Genomic DNA, 20,076 nt, shown 5'->3' on the forward strand with positions numbered 1-20,076 from the left:
CTTCAGAATAGGAACCACCTCTTCAGTACGTTTCTACAGCATCTAGCAAAAGAAGGCTCTTGACCAGTAATTGTAAATGCTAGAAAATCCCAACATGAATCATGAGTTCTGATTTTAAATGTTGGCATTGGGACCATTTTGTGCAAGTGACAGCCTGCCACTGCAGGATTATTATTTTAAATGATACGACATTCAAAAAGACTGTTCAAGGCACTGTTTATACCTACAGATTAGCGCTGCACTTAAGGAAAACCCTAACAAAACAACTTGCTGCCTTTCCACCATTGCACCGCCAGAGTGAAAAGAGACTGCCACCCAGTGGGCTACAACCAAGTACATCAACTGCAAGCCACAGCATTCAATAAAGAATTGTTGAAAATTTTATTTTTAACAAAGTGTGGTTATTTTTTGGAATTTTTCCCATTAATATAATGTCTTTGAATACATAAATTCACTTGTCATTTTGTCTTGCACCTGAAAAATCAATGTCTGCATGAAGGCACTGTACATATAAAGCTTTCAGAATTACAAGAAAAAAATAATCTACCAAATCAAGCTTTCAGCAGAGAAATAGTTAACTAGTGCAATCACTCTTCAGAGGTGGCTTATGTTCTAAACGCAGCTTGTGCCATCCTTGGGAAGGTTTAAACAGAATTCACCTGTAGTTTGGCAATGCTGAATACAAAGATAGTTTAACAACTCTCGAGGTTTGGAGTTCATTTGTATTTGTAAAATCCTTCTCCAGTCTTCTTACCCAGCTTCTTCTCTTCCACCAGTTTATCCAAAAGTGGGCTGGGTGCAAAAAGAGGATTGTTGGGCTCTAGCGCATGCCATCCTGGTGGGAGAAAAGAAGTGGATGAATGAAAAATATTCCTGTTTCTATGTGAAGATCTGTATCTCTTTAGACAAATATTAAGAGCTTAGCAAACTGAAGAAGGTTTGAAACTTATTCTAGATTCTCCAAGACCCTTCGGTACACCCTTCACAAAGCACAGGCCATTTGTCAGTTATATGCAAGTCTAGCAGTTACTCCATAGGAGTGGTTTGCTCAGAACACCTTATAATACCTTGATCTTCATAACTGATGATTATTAATACCTAAAAAAACTTAAGGAGAGCTTTTAAAACAGTAGAAAACAAAAGGTTAAGTACAAGGAAATAAAAGAAAGACTAGACTGAAGAGAATTTAAGTAGAAAGAACTTCCAAGGTTCACTTCTACCTGTGAAAGACACGGTCAGCTAGAACAAAGTAGCACTACCCAACAGCTCTGGCTAAAAGCAGAAGTGACTTCACTGAAGATCTGGTTTTGAAAGTGATATTCTGCCTAGAGAATTTATGCTGCTCATTCAAAACAAGACAACCACCATCAACAAGCTGTCATCAATTGCATCTCCTCTGGCTATCATACTTATATTAACCCACTTAGTGACTAAGGTGAAAGGGAGATGGGACACCTGCATCTTTTAAACTATTTACTGGTTCCCTATTAACTGAGGATGAAAACAAGTCAGGCAAAAAAACAGTAGGGAGTCTCAACTTTTGTTGCCTTTTATAAGAATATGTTACCTCCATTACTCTTCCCACTGACTCTTTTTTTAATTATACAAAGTCCCATTGACATTATTAATATTTTCCACAGGAACTTGATGCAGTAAGCACAACAACCACTGTTAAGTCCCCATCAATAAGATTGGGTGCAAGCATACAGTACAAATGCTGCGCTCAGACAGCACGCTGAGCTGCGTTCTCATTCCTTTCTCCTCTACAGTTAAAAGACCTGTGCCATAAACATGCAGTTTAAGCTAATTAGGAGTCAGATTTTCCTTACAACATTCATCTACAATTTATCTAAAAAGGGCAAAAAAGAAAAAGAAAATAAGCATGCAGTACCATCTATAATGTATTTACTGGTATCCAACCCAACATAGTCCAGGAGTTCAAATGGACCCATGGGATAGCCAGCCCCGAGCTTCATAGCAACATCAATATCTTCCTTTGATGCATCTCCTAGAGAAAAGATTGACAGTTTGATGAACAGAGAAGATTCTGCATCTGCTTGGCACCACTTATAAATAATTAACAGGGTGTTATTTCACACTGGTGCAGCTCTTCACAAAAATCTCTGCACGTTTCAGAACCACAAAACCTGGAGTCAGCATACACAAAAATACATGCTGGAATATAAAGTTGAATCCCTCACACACACAAAAAAAAACAAACAAAACAATCAAAAACAAACAAACAAACAAAAACCTGCAGGCCTGCTTTCCATTTTCTCATCTTCCTCTTGCATTTCAATATAGATTACCATGTTTTTGATGGAACCACAGCTACTATGCTCAATCTAACAGAAAGACTAGAGGAAGAATCAGTCACGAAGAATCAAGAGCTTCTTTTAGAGGCAGCTGAATGTTCTAAGTAAGGAGAGAGCTCAATTTCAATTTTGTGGTATCAGCAACACCTTTGGGATCAGGCACAGGACAGAGCTGCCCTTCCTCTAATGCAGTCAGAAGGCAAGGTCTAATACAGGACACAACAACTACTTTTGACAGCAGCTCCTGAGGTCAGGGATACAGCCAAGTAAGCTGACAGGCAGTATACTCCATCATGATGTATCAGTTCACGCTTTAGCGAATGCCGTTTTCTGTTGAGATGCCAGCCTTTTGCACCTGGAGGTGCAAATTCCCACCTGTTCCTCCTGCTGCAGGAGTCAGTGATAGCCAGCAGATGGGCAAGGCAGGAATGGGGGGGGAGTGGTAGCAGCTGATTCACATGCTTAATTTCAACAACTTTCACCAGAGAATAGCCAACAGCTATCAGAGATGGCAGAGAGGAATGACCTGAAGAGACTGCGCAGGTGTAGTAAAATTATTGATTTCCAAGATTATTAAAGAAAATCAAAATGATTCGTAACTTCTACTTCAGTCTGTGCCTATAAAAATAAGAATCCAGCACTGGAATTGTCACAGTTAATCTTTGCCTTGTTCTTTCGCTGTGAATGTCTATTTCATACTGTCATGAAAGCAGATGCACCTTTACTGCTTATTTTTACCACATATTTTGATAAAGGCAGTGTACTTCTTTGCAGATTATTATAAAAAAAAAAAAATGAAGTTAACAACTACCTGTTGGTTTTTTTTTAAGCATGCTCCATGCTCAATTCAGGCTATCCAGAATATAAGAGGATCATAGCCAATGCAATTTATGCACTCGAAATAAGACAATCTTAGAAATGATTTTTCAGCAATTTCCCATAAAGGCAACAATTGAATAATAGTCTTGTATGAAATAATAGAATCATTTAGGTTGGAAAAGACCCTTAAGAGATCATCAAGTCCAATCACCAAACTCACCTACCAAGTCCCATCACTAAATGATGTCCCTTACTGCCACATCCACAGGTAATAATTTTTTTATATTATGGAATGGCTTGGGTCAGAAAGGACCTCAAATAAATCCCTTACTTAGTCTAGTCCCAGCCATAGGCAAGAACACCTCCCACCAGACCAGGTTGCCCAGGGCCCCATTCAGCCTGGGCTTGAACACCTCCAGGGATGGGGCATCTACAGCTGGCCTTCTGGGCTGCAAGTGCACGCTGCTGGCTCATGTCATGTATCTCTTTTTGTTCTTTAAAGCTAACAACTCTTTTTTTCCTTTTTTTTTTTTTTTTTAATTTTTTAAAAACTTCTTTTATTTTTGAGCAGCTGGGAAAATTAGCCTTACTTATTTCCAAGGTATGTTCCCCAGATTCAAATACACATAAGCCTTCAACTCATTTGAAGCTGATGCAGGTGTACTTACCTTTCCTATCGACAGATTCAATCCACTTTGTCAGAATTGGCACTTTGCTACCTGACAGCATAGAATGGGCAATACAGACCATCATATGCTAATATTTCCAACGTGCCTCTGTTTAAATTACTGTTGATATACTACTGGTACTTTGGCTATGGAAGTCCTTACCCACTTAATCCACAGAGGCTTTGTGTAAGTAAAGACTGGAGGACTGACCAATAAACTGGTATTTCAGTGCTTGTGGTTGCCAGGGAAGAGACCCAAATTCCTTACTACTGTGGCTGACAATCTGGTTCAAGCGTCTACTCTAAGAATTAATGCGAAAGACGTGATAAAAATTTAATATGATTCAATAAAAAGTATGAATCAGAAGACAACCATCAGGCTTTTCAAAATATTAATCAGGTTTTTACATCAATGTCTTCAGTTAAAATTCATAAATGGACTTTCAGAAGTTTGGAAATATCATACTGTTGAACAAAATACAAACAAAATAAAGATGAAATCAAAATACTGTTTTTCCTAGGCAGAGAGCCCTCAATTTTAACATATAATCTCAGTGACTGTTTTCTTCTACATTTAATTAAAAGTTCTCTCATCTCCTGAAATATATATAATGACAGACGTCACTCACCAAAGGCACCCCTTTTACACACAACACCCATACACTATTTAAAACTGTGAATTTTAAAAGAATAACGTCCCTTTGCATTCAAGCCTTTGTTTTTCAAGTCACTAAAATCTGCTCTTTTCTCTGTTTGAGATGTAATTAGGTACATTTGTTGATAGATAAAACAAGCAGTGTTGGTTTATATTTGTTTCTGGAGATCAAACCATCCCTTCTATGTGCTATAAAACAGATTTTTAATATTTAAAGCATATTTGGTGGAATCCTGGTAACGCGATGCTTTCATCTGTAAAAAGTGGTGTTTTCAAAAACAAAATGTTTCAAATGACATTCTTAAGTAGCATGCAGCTACTAGCAGAATGCTTGAAATAAAAGCAATTATACTCAAAATTTCCTGTTTAACCACTCACGTTATTGGCTTGTTTCCTTTTCAAAACAATTATCAATGCTTTCAAAATTGTATGGTTCTTTAGGAACTCCTGATTACTTCCACCTGCCCTCAACATCAACGTCAAAAAGACCAAAACTAAGATGGAAGGTCCTAAGGAAGGTATGTTTTAAAAAGGACTTGGAAGAGGAGCAGGAGGTTTTACAGAGCAAAGGTTGAGCCCAAATCACTTGTATGCCAGTACTGTAGTATGATACTGAGTACTGTAGCTTATTCTACCTGAAAATTGGTGTTTTATTTCACAAGCCCAGCGTATGGAACCTCAGGAGAACTTCCCTAATGGTCCTCCACGATGGGATTTTCAGGCATTTTCATAACGGACTCTTGGGCTGCAGAGAAGAGGGATCCTGATCAGCTGGCAGAGGCTATTTTTACAATGGTACTACACTCACCTTTCCAAACCAGAAACATTTTCCACCACCAGGAATTTCCCACCCAGGTAATCAGTGACTTCTGACTCTGCATACCCTGGCATTTCAAAGGGAAGACAAGCTCTTTCCAGCTACTCAGACTGGTTCATGCCTGATGTGCACTACCCACTTCCAGCCTTTAAGGTGTGAAAGTTTTAAGGGAATGACAACACCTTTCTGAATGGATGTAATACTTAGCAGCACAGTATGTCAGCATCCGCTGAAGTCAATAACCCAGCAAGTACCTCTCTCAAAAAGTCGAACAGCTTCCATCATATATGGCACCAAGAGACGGTTTACAATAAACCCAGGAGTATCCTATGAAAATTAACAAAAGAAACAAAAAGGGATTCTAAATAAATATTTACAACTACTACACTCAGATGATACATAAATTAAATAAGTGGATGAAGACACTTATTGAATCATCAACTTCTGGTGTGCGCTGAATTGTACTTTTCATCTGATTGCTATTCAAACACAAAAGATGAGTTTCACAAACCAGGCATGGCACATAAACATTCATCATGATTGAGAGCAATTAAGACTACTACAAGTCCAACTCATTAATCTTAAAACGATGTAATGTGGTCCATCGGTAAATGCTTTTTCTTTAGCAAAATTCTGCTGACACAATTTCCTGAAGGATACAAAGAGTTTTTCCGTGTGTGTGTTGTTCACTACTGGAATTCCTGGCTCAACATTCTACTTCGCCCCCACTGCTCACTGCTAAACCAAGCTTTAATCAATGTCAAAAATACAAAGAAAATAGAAAGAGCTTTCAAATAAAGTATTATTTCAAATATTACTACAACTGTTTCAGATCTCTATTGATTCATTCAATTTCATCTCAGTATTTAAACCAGAAAATTTCAAGCAAACAATTGCAATTTCTTCTGCAAACAGGAACAAGAAAAAAAAATCAAACATGGAGACTGACCATTATTCCTGCATTAACCCTCTACCCAAGCTAATTTATAAACAATATTGAATCATATATTTGCCACATTCCACCCTGGAGAACTGTGACAGAAACAGGAAAAAGAAGTCAGTTAAGGCCACACAGCAATGTAGCAGCACAGCCAAAATCTGAGTGCAGCATTCAGATGCTGAATTACTGGTAACTACCAGATCACAGGCCCTTCTTTTTATGACCAAATGTCTCCTGGGGGTTGTGAAACTTTAGGCAATAGCTTGCACAAAGCTTCCCAGACCACAGCTTAATGGATTTGGAAAAAGTGTGCTTAGGACACGGGGTGTTTCTCTGGAGAAAAAAACAAACAAACAAAAAAAAAACTGCAAAGCAATGAAGATTAATATGGGTGTAGTTACTGCAGTCTTAAGAAAATCTTGTGATGAGCACAAACCATGGAGGATGCATTTAACAGCTTCACGGTACCAGAGGTAGCAGTCTTGCCTCTAACACAGCTAAAGACAAGCTCCTGTGTAAGCTTTCCAGCCCAGGACTGGAAAAGGAAAAACAGAGGGGTATGCTCTGACACATGTAAGTTTTGCTGCTTTTCAGAAGATGTCTAGAGTCCCTATACTTTGAGGAATTTGTGACAAATATGGGCATTTTCTTTGTCAAAATGTTTTTAATATGGAAGTGAATCTGGAAAAGAAAAAGTCTGGAAATTCCTGAAATGCTCTTATAACCTCCTCAAAACCACTTTCTTAAAATTAAGTTTTCAAGGAAAACAAGTTTTCTGGACGTTGTACAATCCAAAATGTACTCACCTTACAACTGACAGGACTTTTTCCTACCGCTTTACTGAAATCCATAAGTGACTCAAAAGTCTTTTGGCTAGTCATTGGAGTCTTGATGACCTGTGAAACAGGAAGGAAGGGAGAGATAAGCACATTTCTGAGCAGAATTTCCCAAAACAGCGATGATTAAACCAAAGTTCAGAACACTTACAGAAATTCATGACATTTGTTTTGAAAATAAAAAAGAAAAAAAAAAACAGTAGAGATACATATAACAAACACAGAAATCTATTCTCTCTAGAAAACCGTATTATAAAATTAATAAACCATAGTAAACCTGATATAAAGGATGAAACATCTATTCTGTGACCAATGTAAACATGACACAGATACGTAATTCTAAGGAAAATTTAAAATCTTTCAGATATGCAACAGCCTCTTAGCTTTTTAGTATATTCACATGTTGATTTTCTTCACAAATGAGTCTTTTTCTTTTGTCACATGTAGTATTTTCTAGACTTCACTGGAGTTGGGATGCAGTATGTTATTTATTACACTATATTTGTTCTTTATTAGCGACCTACCCCCCACCATACACAGAATGACTTGCAGAAGCTGAACTGGTTGCAAGATTTGTGTTGAAGCTAGCCTTCATGTGTGGTAACTGAAAGCTGCTGCGTGTAAGCAGTTAATGCTGACCTCTTTATTCATACAATTTTAAGTCGCTCAGATGTCCATGCCCCAGACATCCTAATAACTGATGATGATGCCAAAACACACACACTCAAAAAAAAAAAAAAAACCACTGTTAGGACTGAGGAGAAGTCTTTTCTTTTTTCAGAAAAAAGAATAGTTTTTTAACTTTGTTATTAGACAAAAATATCCAAGATATTTATGTAAGACAGTGACAGTTTCAAGAACAAGTTTTTAGTACACACTTGAGAATTTTTAAACACTATCACCAGTCTTTTGAATTACTAGAGAAAGAAGTCCCCTCATAGCTATGCTCTTCTGAGCATGGGATCAACAACCTACGGAAATCGCAGATAAGATTTAAAGTTACTGGAGAGTTGTGACAGGTATGGAGGACAGCTTCCATGACAGATGACTGGCAATTTCAGTAATATCTTTTACAGTTAGGGCAATTCCCTTGTTTTTTTTACCCCATTATTTCAAACTGAAACAACTGTTTTACATAGAAGATGTTATACGGTGTTCTTCAATGCCAGTCCTGATTTAGAGCAGTAGATCTGAAACAAAAGCAAACCCTTAAAAAGTGTATTTATTTATTAATTAATTGTCCTGGTTTCAGTTAGAACAGAGTTATTTTTCCTCCTAGTAGCTGGTAGGGTGCTATGTTTTGGATTAGGATGAGAAGAGTGCTGATAACATGCTGATGTTTTAATTGCTGCAGAGCACTGCTTACACTAAGCCAAGGACTTTTCAGCTTCTCGCTCTGTCCTGCCAGCGGGCAGGCTGGGGGTGCAGCAGGAGCTGGGAGGGGACAGACCCAGGACAGCTGACCCAAACTGGCCAAAGGGGTATTCCATACCATCTGACGGCATGCTAAACAATGTATAGGGGTGGCTAGCCGGGGTGGGGGGCCGGCTGCTCGGGGTTGGGCTGGGCATCGGTCAGCGGGTGGTAATTGCATTGTGCATCACTTGCTTTGTACACATTATTATTATTATTATTACTATTATTTCCTATCTTAATAAACTGTCTTTATCTCAACCCACAGGCTTCACTTTCCCATTTCTCTCCCCCATCCCAGAGAGGGAGGGGGGAGGGTGAGCGAACGGCCGTGTGGTGTTTAGCTGCCGGCCCGGTTAAACCACAACATTAATAATAAGCACAGCTTTTGTGTTCTAAAGAATTTCAAATACTGCTCATCAAGTGGAGTGACTTTGGGCAAGGACATTTGTAAGTCAGGTGAAAAAACACCAATTACAATGTTGACCACAGCAGTCATAAAGGGGTTGCTCTGTTTTGTCTTTTTTACTAATACTGATAGGTATCTTCAGTATTTTTCAAACCTCACAGAAGTTAGTTCAGATATATAAAGTCTATCATTTGTTTTAGGCTTGAGACAAGGCACAGAACATTTCAACCTCACAAATAAATTAGTTCTTACTACAGAAACCAATAAAGCCTGTGTCAGCCTAAGGAACTATGCTAAGATTTCTGTTATCTCTGACACCACCTCTAAAATTTCTCCCTTTCCTCCTTACATTTCCCCAGACCATTTAATCACAATACATAGGATGTGATATTGAACTAAAAAAAATCACGTGGGTACAGAAATTAGGGAAAGGGAATTTGCAAGTGTTTGAGTCCTTGTCAGATGACTGTACTCTGAATCACATTTGTCCATTTCAGCTAAAAGGTTCAAACATTTTTTTTGGGGGGGGATACAGTCAAAGACACGGAGCAAGGAAGTGCATGGTATGTATCTTAATGTGAAACAAGCGAAACTGTGTAATTAAGCCAAATTCAGGAGTTCCAAAGCAAGGCACAACTTATTCAAAGTGTTTGTCACCAAAATAATACTAGAATTAATCACTTGTGGGACAAAGGAAAAAGATTTACAGCATTTAAGTGCATGAAGTACATGAAATTTTGTGGCAGGCTGGCCAAGATGCAACGTTCATTTTCACTTAAGATCTTGTAAGTTCTAGACAATCAAGATTAGCTGTAACAACTCTCCAGACATGCACATTCTTTTGTAGTTTAGCTCATCTCCTGTTCCATTGCACAGGCATCTTAAGGTGCCCTTTTTCTTTTTTTCTTTTTTTCTGGGGGGGAGCAGGAGGAGAACAGGTATAGGAAGAAAGCCCTGGCAGTTGTACGGCAATGACGTCTTTACTTTGGAGACTCAGACCCTTATATCAGATTATTTCTTATTCTGCTCTGCATTTCAATATTATTAGAAGGTGCAAGATGTAGCCAAGTAGAGTATACTTAGAAAAACTTCAGAAGCATTAGTAAAGGCTACTCTTTACATATTTTCCAACCTTTAAGGACCTCTAATGTTAACGTTAAGACATGCAACTTCAACTCTTCCAGAAAAATCATCTGGAAGACTGAATAAACATGACTTACTTTGTGTCTCAAAAGTCACAAGGCAGTACGAGTTCACTTGCACATTGCTTCCTATCAAGCCCACAATGTTAATAATCAAATTCCTCTGTCAGTCATTGGATGATTTTGTTTAAGCTGCCAATAGTTCGTATTAATCAGCTAGCCTGCGGGACTGAAACAATCACTATAAAGGGCACGTCTGCTGGCAGCTCACCAGAGAACTTTGGAGCCTGGAGGCAAGAATTACCTCTATGGTCAACCTGCTGCTCGATGGACTGCACCACCCCCTCATCACCAGAGGTAGCTCGTTCTGCATCAGAGGAGATGCAAACTCAGATCGACCCTTTCATCAGACTGAATTCTCAATGATAACAACCACACTGCTGTTATTACTAAGTAGTTATTATTAAGATGTTGTAAGACTCTTACCTCCACGAGCTTCATCATCGGCACAGGATTGAAGAAATGGAGGCCACCGAATCGGTCCTGCCTGGTGGTGGAGTTAGCCAACTGCGTGATCTGCAAGGATGAGGTGTTGCTTGCAAATATTGTATGCCTGGCAAAAGAAACATATGGACTGTACTATCTTTCTGACAGTAGGAGATTGGTGCACCACGCAAAAATAGACATCCACTGGCTAGCCATCCACAGAACTCTTAGAAATATCCCTGCGGATTATCACCTTCCTTTTACTGAGGTATAAATAAAGCAATGATGGAATAACCAGAGGAAGAGCTGTGTGAGTTTCTGACTCCCGAGAATGCATGTTGAATACTGTATCAGGTCAAAGAAGAAAGATTCTCTAAGCAGAACATTTTTGTTACAGCCCCAAATCTATTCCAAGTAATTCCTTCAGCAATCCTGAAAATCAAATGGAATTTTTTTTTACACATCTATGGAAACCCAATTGTGACATATCAAGTATGTATTTTGGAGCTCAAAAAAAAAAGTATTTTTTCTATGATGATCGATGGCAGACACGGGAAGTACACTTTGTACCAGAGCAAAGAGGTGATGAGAAAAAGAAGAAGGGACACTGCAAAGGTTACACAAAATCACACAATTTTCAAGGCATCGTTCGAAGACCTTGTCAGAGACATAGAACACATTTACTAATTCCAATTTGTAATGATTTTTTTCAGAGACATCTCAGAGCCTCAACAGCCCTGCCATACTGACATCACACAGAAAACTTAAATGACTTTTTCTTCAAACCACAAAATCAAAAACTAAATTAGAATTGAAACCATACCTTCCATTCTGGACTGTATCAATCTACCTTTCAAGAAGTTATCCTACTGGACTTGTCAAATATTAATCTAGATTGGTATTTTGCTTATATTTCACTAAGATGTAATTGAGCTTCCAAACAGATCTTTCAGAAGTTACATGTCATGGGGACATCTTATTAGAAGAAAACATTACAGGAAAAAAAAAACACAAACAAAAAACCACATCAATTTCAATTTTTTTTATGTTTTCTCAGTTTTGTAAATATGTTAAGGAGAAGGAAACAAATTATCCTGAGAATTCCTGCTTATATTTCTTATAAATGTTCTTTTGTTTTCCCCCCACCATAAATTGGGCCTTACATTGTTCTTTAACAGGGTACTAAAAATAGTATTTCACACTTCATAGTTATGACCTTGCAAGGTCACTGAATCCAAAGGACACTTATCTTCCCTAAAAATCTGTCACTGTATAGAAATAATTCAAATATTCATTAAAAAAAAAAAGATTTGTGAGCCCACGTGTAAAACAGCAACAATTACATCTCACAGAATAATGGTCTTAGAGCAAGAGATTTTACTCCAGCATCACTTCTGCAGGTAAATCCAATAAACTCTCACAATGTAAAGCTTTGGTAAAAAAAAAAAAAAAAAAAAAAAAAGGCATTGCATTTATGCTGTGTACAAGGGCGTTTTATTTACACTTTCTGCTCTGACCAACCAATTGATTTAAACTGAGTTTAAAATAGAATTGACATGCCTCTGTGACATAGCTGTCACCTGAAACATGAACAGCATAAATAAATAAACATTATTTATGTTTCAGGTGACAGCAAAGTCTGAAGGCTTTTAAAAGCAGCGATAGGAGTGAAGCCCTAATGATGATTTTCCAGCCATCAGTGTGCTTTCACTTGGTGCCATCTAGTGGGTCATAGGAAGAAATTAAAAGCAAAGTCAAACAACAGAAACACACTGTTTCGGTAAGACTGACTTTTACAGTCCAGCTTTTTAAACAGTGAACATCGAAGAAAACCTCTTTTATAAAGCTTCTATAACACACTGCTTCTGAACACCCTGAACTGTCCCAAAACACTGGCCTGTTCCCCACTGGGTTTCAGTTACTAAAGATAGATCCTAAACCAAGAGATGTTGATAGGCATTCCCACCAGCCAGAGACTAATAGAAGGCGAGAGCTCTTAGGAAAGCAGACACTCCAAAATTCTTTTGACATCATTATCATCCTTTTTGGAAAGTGCCTTTTTGTTTAAATGCCCCAAAGATCATGAAAAATGCAGAGCCTGACCTTTTTCAAAACAGGAGCACAAGGACTGATTCAACATAGGAAAAGGAAAACAGACTCAGAAGTGCGTAGCAATGCTTCATCACCCATTCTGAAGATGATAACTATATAACATAGTAACAACTACTATATGAGAGAGGTAAGTATAACACACCTGGAGGTGTGTTACATATATACTACACTTTGCACTTCTGCAAAGCACTGCTAAGAACAAAAAACAGGATGCGTTCTGACTGATGTCCTAAGACCAAGCAATAGCCCTCACTGTTTCACCTGCTCAGTTACCCAGGTGAGGAATACCCCAAGTTCTCAGTGCCCTCTGGGGCTGCCAACCTCTCCTTGTTCATTGCATTTTCTCTGAAAACTTAAGAGAAATTTGCTCTCCACCCAAAATTTGTCTCATTAAGGAACAGCTTTCTCATCCCCCTCCATTTACAGATCTTCTTCAACCTATACATCTGTATGTTTATCATCATTCCCAATTCTCCTCTTAAAAAGGAAGGCTTCTTGTCTAATGTCATTTTTTCCAACCCTGCAGAGTCATGCTTTAGGCAGCATGAAGGAGCGTACCTGGACCTTTACCTACCCCTACCTTTAACGCTCTGTAATGTAAAACTTGTTGTTTTGAGGCAGCTATATGTATGAACCACTCAGTCTTAGTAAAAGCAGCCTCAAGTGTTCCAAATTCATGTAGTATTACATGAGGCTCCAAGTCCCTACTTTTCCTTGTGCCTTTTCCAAGTGCTTAGTTTTCCTTGCTGGCTGATTCTAGATGGTTTGCCATTTTGTACACTCTAGTTTGCTCATCAGCTTTCTCTGTTAAAAACAGAGAAAGACTCAGGCAACCGGTGGTCTGTTTTCACAAAATTAGGATAACCTAACCATGATGAGGTATCCTGGCAATTGCCAAAGGCAGCTACTTACTTTTCTTTGCCTGTGAAACTAGGGCTAACAGCAAGTTACCATGTCCTCAGTGCAATGCCTCTTGAGATCATTTATCGTTCTCAGAAATGCCAGGCAATTCTGAACACTAACCATAAGAGGCAGCCTAAAAACCTCCCCAGGCTGAGGTCAATTAATGATAACATCTTTCCTCCCTTGACATTACATTCAAGCTGCAGCCTGCTTAGTTCTTAGTTAAACAATCTGGAATACCTCTTAGCCAATACCCCCAGATTCAGCTGTACTAGCTAGAAGTTCAATCTGTGAGCGGTCAAGGTCTTGTGATTCTGAGTCATCCATTACAAGGATCAGGCTCCTGAGACCGCATGCTCAGCTTAACAGCATTTTGAGTTTTGGATATAATTGAACAGTAACTTTGAACAGTTATCAAATATAGGTCAAGGCAAGTTCCACAGACTGTAAGTAACTGAGTGTGTGGTAAGAACTGCTACCTCAAACATAACTGACAATGATCTGTTTCCAAAATCTTGCAATATACAAGCTTATCTTGCTTAAGCTGACTATGACTTGCAGCTTAGAAGCTGAAACTTCTGAAAAGTTGTTTGTGCTAGGCACACTGAAACCAAATATTTTGTCATTCCTATTCCCTATTTAACTATGGGAATGCATGTTAACCATACCCGATCTGTACCAGGATAAGCTTATTCTACAGCTGCACATTTGCATTTAGATTTGACTTGGAAAAGGGAGGCTTTGAACTTGTTGAGTAGATGGACAATCTTGTCTAATCTCTTGTCTAATCATACCATGAAGCACATCAAATAATGCAATGCAACAAGTAAATAAAGCAGATGAATGGACCTGAATGTGTTTGTAACACATGTACCTGGCAGAACAAGTATCCATACCATGTGACAGTCTGGAGTAAGTCTAAGGAGAAAACCTCCTGTTTTTATGAAAAACAGCTAAGAAAATGCAGAATTAATGGTGCAAGAAAAAAAAAAAAAAAAAAAGTAAAGGTGCAAGTTTCAAAATTAAAGAGAAGAAATACACATACTCTGGAGCGAATTTATCCAGCCTCTTGAAGAGTTCATTTTTAATTTCCTGGTTCTCCACAATGGCTTCTATCACCAGATCTGTGCTGTGGACCACTGCTACTGCATCTGTGCTTGTTGTAAGGTTCTTTAAGGTCTTCTCAATAAATTCTGCACCAGCCTGAAACATCATAAGAATTTGCAACAATTATTTCATTTATTTTTACATGAAAACCCACATATGTGCTGTAACGTATTTTTGAGCCCCCCTCCAGAGCTCAGGATTAATTATTTGGCACCATTTTGCATTTAACATTTGTTTCAAAAAGTCACCAAGCTATTTAAATCTTTCTCTAGAGACTGAAGGAACATAAACCAGGGAAGACATCCATCTTTCAGCCTCCCTGAATCACAAGAAGAAAATCTAAGCTCTTCATTGTACTGATAAAAAATCTATTTTTTAAGCCAGTATATTAGTATGCTCTGTAAAGCGTAACTGCAAAACAACATCAGAATTCCAGTATGGGAATTTTATTATCCTAAGTTCTCCTAACGGTACAAATAAAAAGATGCCAACCTCAGGCTTATCCGCAAACTTCTTCTTTGTCACTCTCTTCAAACTCTCTTCAATTCCATTTGTAGACTTCTTGAGAATTTCATCTGACTGGTCTACCAACACCACCGTGTGACCACTGGCTGCTGCAATCTGAAAGTTAAAATAAGATTCAACATCAAGATCCTAAATAACCAGACTGATGTGGGTTGGGGCAGACAATTGACCAGAATTATGCAAAAGAGAGCTAAAGGACCTAGAATCAAGAATTATGCACTTTACTAGAAAAAAAGAATCATTAAAATGTTCAAATATTTGGGGTGGAGGAGAAGGGAGAAAGGACTCAACTTGAGAGAAAAGGAAAGAGAAATCCCTTTTTTCCCCGAGCTGTCTGCAGAATTGCACTTGGAGGCAGCTGGATTCTGCAGCTTTGACAAGTGAAAGAACATCTGTCTTGAAAAGAGGAAGTGGCTTAGCTGTGAGCCTTGGATCTTCTAAGCCAAAAGAGCTGTGGAGACCAAAAGTGGAATGCTGGCAGGGTGAACAGGTGCCGTAAGGGATGGCTGGCCCTGTGTTCCCGGGGTGTAACGTAACACAACTCTGCTGTTTGACCACAAGCGTGTCCCTGGAACAACAGGAATGTGACTGTGGAACTGGGAGCAGAAATGAGGCATTTGCCCCAGCAGGGCTCTGTGCAGACCCAAACTGGTAGCAAACTCTCCTTCCTACATATTCGGTACAAACACTGGCTCAGATACAGACAGCACTATTGAGTTGTCTTGGTGGTTGGTAGTTATATTCAAACATATAGCATCACTTTCTTACACCGCAAGAGCCTATTAAAAATCAGCTTTCCATTATCTGTTACTTTGCTATTCATTAATTTACATTTCTCTTGTTAGCTAGCAACAGTCTATCTTCATTTTCAGAACTCCTGAACAAAGTTGTTATATTATAACTGCAGAAAATAACAGATGTTGAAACATGTTTCCACTTTTGGGGGGGGCTGGGGGGGAGGGGAGGAGTGACACCTTAGGGGCTTTACCTTCTGCAAACTTTCACTTTACATCTAACTCACACCTGGAGTTTGAAGAACCTCCTGTGCCCACAAGACCTACCTACTCCAGCAAAGCTAGCTGACATGAAAAACACAGACCTCCTGAAGAAAAGAGTGGCACTATTCTCATTCGAGCTTCCTCACTAATCCAGCAAATAAAGAAACACCAGACTGGTTCTAGACAGAAGCGCTGTAGCATTTACAAGGTGTCAGCCTGCAGGTGGACATTTCTTCATCCATTTTTGTTATTATTTTCATTATGGCCATTTCATAAAATCAATTGTATCATATGAAATTTTTAAATTAAGATTGGACTTCCATTTCTAGTACTTTATCTGCTGCTATCATTTGCAACGGCAAAGCAAGATCCTCTACTCTTCAGAAAAAAAAAAATAATTACCAAGCACATTCATATGACATGCTTCAGTGATTATCCATTTACAATTATACCAGAACATCACTGAGCAGTTGGCAAAGAATCATAGAAAAATTAAGATCTCCCTTTTTCCAGTTCATTCTTAACATACGTACGTTTACAGGAAAGAAGAAAAGTGGCAAGAAACCACATCGTCTCCTTGCAATTCAAACACACTATCACAGACTCCTCTATCCAGTATCTTTATGAATATTACATATGAAACACAACAGTGCTGGGGAGTCAGTTAATGCTTCTCTCACACTGACATGCTGTTCATGTGGCAGAATGAGAAATGGTAATCTCCTGGCTTTCAGCCATACACTGGTTAGCTTCTCCTGACAGTATGAGAAAAAAGAAAGATGATTTCTTAAGTGTTCAAAGCAGGAGGAAAATCTTTACTACTGGGGTGCAGAGAAGACCTTGCTCTGTCGTAATCATCTCTGCTTTGGGATAATTCTGGATTGATAAATCGGAGGCAGATGGCCAGCAAAACAATCCTCGGTTCTTAACAGTGGTAGAACACTACAACTCCTGTTACTGCCAAATACCACACGTTTCTTTTGATAAACTTCTCCCTAAAACATGCAATCTATCAGAATATGCATATTAAGTCACTTACTCTACAGAATTATAACATCTGCATAGCGTGCTTGCTCCTCAAGCATGTGAACAGCTTTCTTCAAAGTTGTTATTTGAAGATTCCTTCAGTGGAAATCTCAAATTCTAGTATCAAGCTGCGGAAAAGTGTTTGCTACCAGACAAGTTAATAAACAACTAGCTTATTCCTTAAAAAACAAAAACAAAAAACAAAAAAAAAACCAGCCCCTGTATGCCTCCTGCTAGAAATTTGCCAAGAACATGAAAAATCTTCACTTATGAGAAGGTCATCCATTAAGTCAATAAAAAGGAGCGTTGCTGTTTGTGTACTCCAGCTCCTGCTGGTTTCCACGTGGGGAAAGCAGTGCCAACCTGGAGGACGCTGGATGCTCCAGTTACTGTTTGTAAAGTACCCAGGTACCTTTGACAACAAGCTCTGTCTGTGAATGAAGTAAATATCTAAATCTTAAATCACTGGCAAGACTGTTCAGTCACAAAGCAATCAGGTTAAAGATGAATTTGAAAGCCAAAGGCCAGAGATTAAACACTGAGAAAATAAGTCCTATTTAAATATTAACCGTTCCATAACTCTATAGATGACTGACAGTCTAATGTTCATTTTAGCTGCTATATGGTATTTAAATAACTGGTAATAATGTCACTTGATCCGCTCCCTTGGCAAGATAGAAGAAGCTTCTTTCTTAGCCCTACATTTTTCAAATATTTATTATACACTGTCTGGTTTTATAAATAGCCCACACACTGTCATAAGAACCATCCTAAATAATTTAGAACATTAACCTCAGTTCCTCTTGCCTACCTGTCTGACCTGAAGATCTGTGGCTTAACAAGAGAAAAGTTTTAAAGTTGAGCAACTGGAGCGTTGCAGCAGCAGTTTCTACTCTGAAACAATAAAACTGAAGATTGCAGAAGTCTGCTAACACAGCAGATCAGATGTGTCCCTTCACATGCAGCCCCAAATCCTTGTCCTGAGGGTAAGATGCACATGTGCTGCCCACCCGAGGTCACCTGTGTGCCTTACGTGCTGTATGCTGAGTGAGAGAGCTCTAAGCTCCTGCAGGCGTACCTGTCTGGATACTTTGTGGAACCAGGCTGTCAGACATGGTAATGTTTGTGTGCCCCTCCAGTGTAAGAATAAATGCTATTTCTAACACCAATACATGCTGAAATAGGCATAGCATTAAATCATTTGAGTGCAAACCGCAGTATATTCAGACAAGTGATTTGAGGCCCTGGAGCATGTCCAGAGCAGGGCTACGAAGCTGGTGCAGGGCCTGGAGCACAAGTCCTGTGAGGAGCGGCTGAGGGAGCTGGGGGTGTTTGGTCTGGAGAAGAGGAGGCTCAGGGGGGACCTCATTGCTCTCTACAACTGCCCGAAAGGAAGGTGTGGGGAGCTGGGGGTCGGCCTCTTCTCACAGGTAACTAGTGATAGGACGAGAGGGAATGGCCTCAAGTTGCACCAGGGGAGGTTCAGGTTGGAAATGAGGAGACATTTCTCTGATAGAAGCAGCCAAGCACTGGAACGGGTTGCCCAGGGAGGCGGTGGAGTCACCGTCCCTGGGGGTGTTCAAGGAAAGGTTGGACGTGGTGCTTAGGGACATGGTTTAGTGGGTGACATTGGTTGTAAGGTGACAGTTGGACCAAATGATCTCGAAGGCCTTTTGCAACCCTAATGATTCTGTGATTCTATGACTAGACCTGAGAGAACACCCAAGGGGAAATCGGCGGGACCAAGCCAGCAGCGGGCAGGCAGCACGCGGCGCCTCCCCAGCGAGCAGGGATTGACCCCTTTCCCTTCTCTCCGCTCCCCCTCGCTCTCTTCGGGCAGGCTCAGGAGGTCGGACGAGGCTCGGACTCAGTGAAACCCGCGCACGGGAACCAGCGCACGGCGGAGACGCGAGGAACGGCGGAGACCACGGCGCCCCATTGCTCCCCAACATGGCGTTTCCCCCCCCCCCCCCCCCGCGCCCCGCTCCCCGTCATGGCGGCGGCACCGCCCCCGCTCCCGCTCGGCTCCCGCCCCAGCCGCACTCACCTGGGCGATGCCGGCGCCCATAAGCCCGCCGCCGATGACGGTGACATGCTTGACGATCAGCTTCTTGGCAGCCGCCGTGGCGGCGGCGGCGGCGGCGGACGAGGAGGAGGCGGCTCGCACGAAGCGTCGGGTGGCGAAAGCCATGGCGGAGGCGGGCAGCGCGGAGACTGCGGCCGCTCGGCGGTGGGGCCGGGCCGGGCCGGGCCGGGCGGGGCGAGCGCCGCGCTCCGCCCCGGGGAGCCGGGGCCGGCTGAGGGAGAGGCGCCCGGCAGGGGTTATCTATCCTTTGCTGGGTTTTGCTCCTCGGCCGCTTGAGGGCTGCTGTCACACCGTTGCGTCCCCAAGGTCAACCCGATAAAGACGCGGCCGGGCGCGTTTAGAGCGCCCGGGGAGCGAGGGGTTGGCTTCGTGTGGAGGCTGTCTTAGGCGTCTGTCCTTCACAGCAGGGGGACACCGTGCTGCCCTCCAACTGGTCGCATCGCAGCAGGTTATTTTCCTCAAAATCAGGCGTGCTGTGCAATGTGTCATCAGTGTACTTCTGAACTAGATGGAAATTTAGTTTTCAAGCCTGCACGAACTATAGAAATCCCCCCAGATCTAGCCCTTTCTTCACAAATACTAAGGAGTAAACCTTACCAGACACTGCCTGCCATCATTCTCCATCTAATTCCTCCAAAACCAGAACGACCAGCACATCAAGTCAGCAACAGCTGACAACATCGCAACTGTAGCACGTTTCACTTGAGTCAGCCTGGAGGTAACCATTAAGCAACTTGTTTTCTTCAAAAGAGCTGAAGTATTTTTGTATCTGTGCACTTTGAGTACAAAGTGCAGCACAGAAAATGTTCTCATTAAACCT

The 20,076-nt window shown here is 40.5% G+C and overlaps 1 protein-coding gene across 1 annotated transcript; it reads right to left on the reverse strand.

The window, feature by feature from the left end:
- Window positions 1-357: 357 nt before the first annotated feature.
- HADH (hydroxyacyl-CoA dehydrogenase) lies at window positions 358-19,408 on the reverse strand. The gene is made up of 8 exons (XM_035324510.1): window positions 19,218-19,408; window positions 15,114-15,242; window positions 14,560-14,717; window positions 10,500-10,626; window positions 7,020-7,109; window positions 5,528-5,600; window positions 1,892-2,008; window positions 358-835 (listed from the first exon to the last, which is right to left on the reverse strand). The coding sequence occupies exons 1-8, from the start codon at window positions 19,359-19,361 to the stop codon at window positions 717-719; spliced, it is 957 nt and encodes a 318-aa protein (XP_035180401.1). The 5' UTR covers window positions 19,362-19,408; the 3' UTR covers window positions 358-716.
- Window positions 19,409-20,076: the final 668 nt, after the last annotated feature.

Source organism: Oxyura jamaicensis, chromosome 4 (genome assembly GCF_011077185.1).
Source record: "Oxyura jamaicensis isolate SHBP4307 breed ruddy duck chromosome 4, BPBGC_Ojam_1.0, whole genome shotgun sequence".
Classification (NCBI taxonomy): domain Eukaryota; kingdom Metazoa; phylum Chordata; class Aves; order Anseriformes; family Anatidae; genus Oxyura; species Oxyura jamaicensis.

Bases quoted from the DNA above. Each gene is read 5' to 3' on its own strand.
- HADH (XM_035324510.1), bottom strand. From the start codon at position 19,361: ATGGCTTTCGCCACCCGACGCTTCGTGCGAGCCGCCTCCTCCTCGTCC. The intron at 15,243-19,217 runs GTGAGTGCGGCT...TTTAACTTTCAG, and splicing joins TGGGCGCCGGCATCGCCCAG to ATTGCAGCAGCCAGTGGTCA. The intron at 14,718-15,113 runs GTTGGCATCTTT...ATGATGTTTCAG, and splicing joins AGTTTGCGGATAAGCCTGAG to GCTGGTGCAGAATTTATTGA.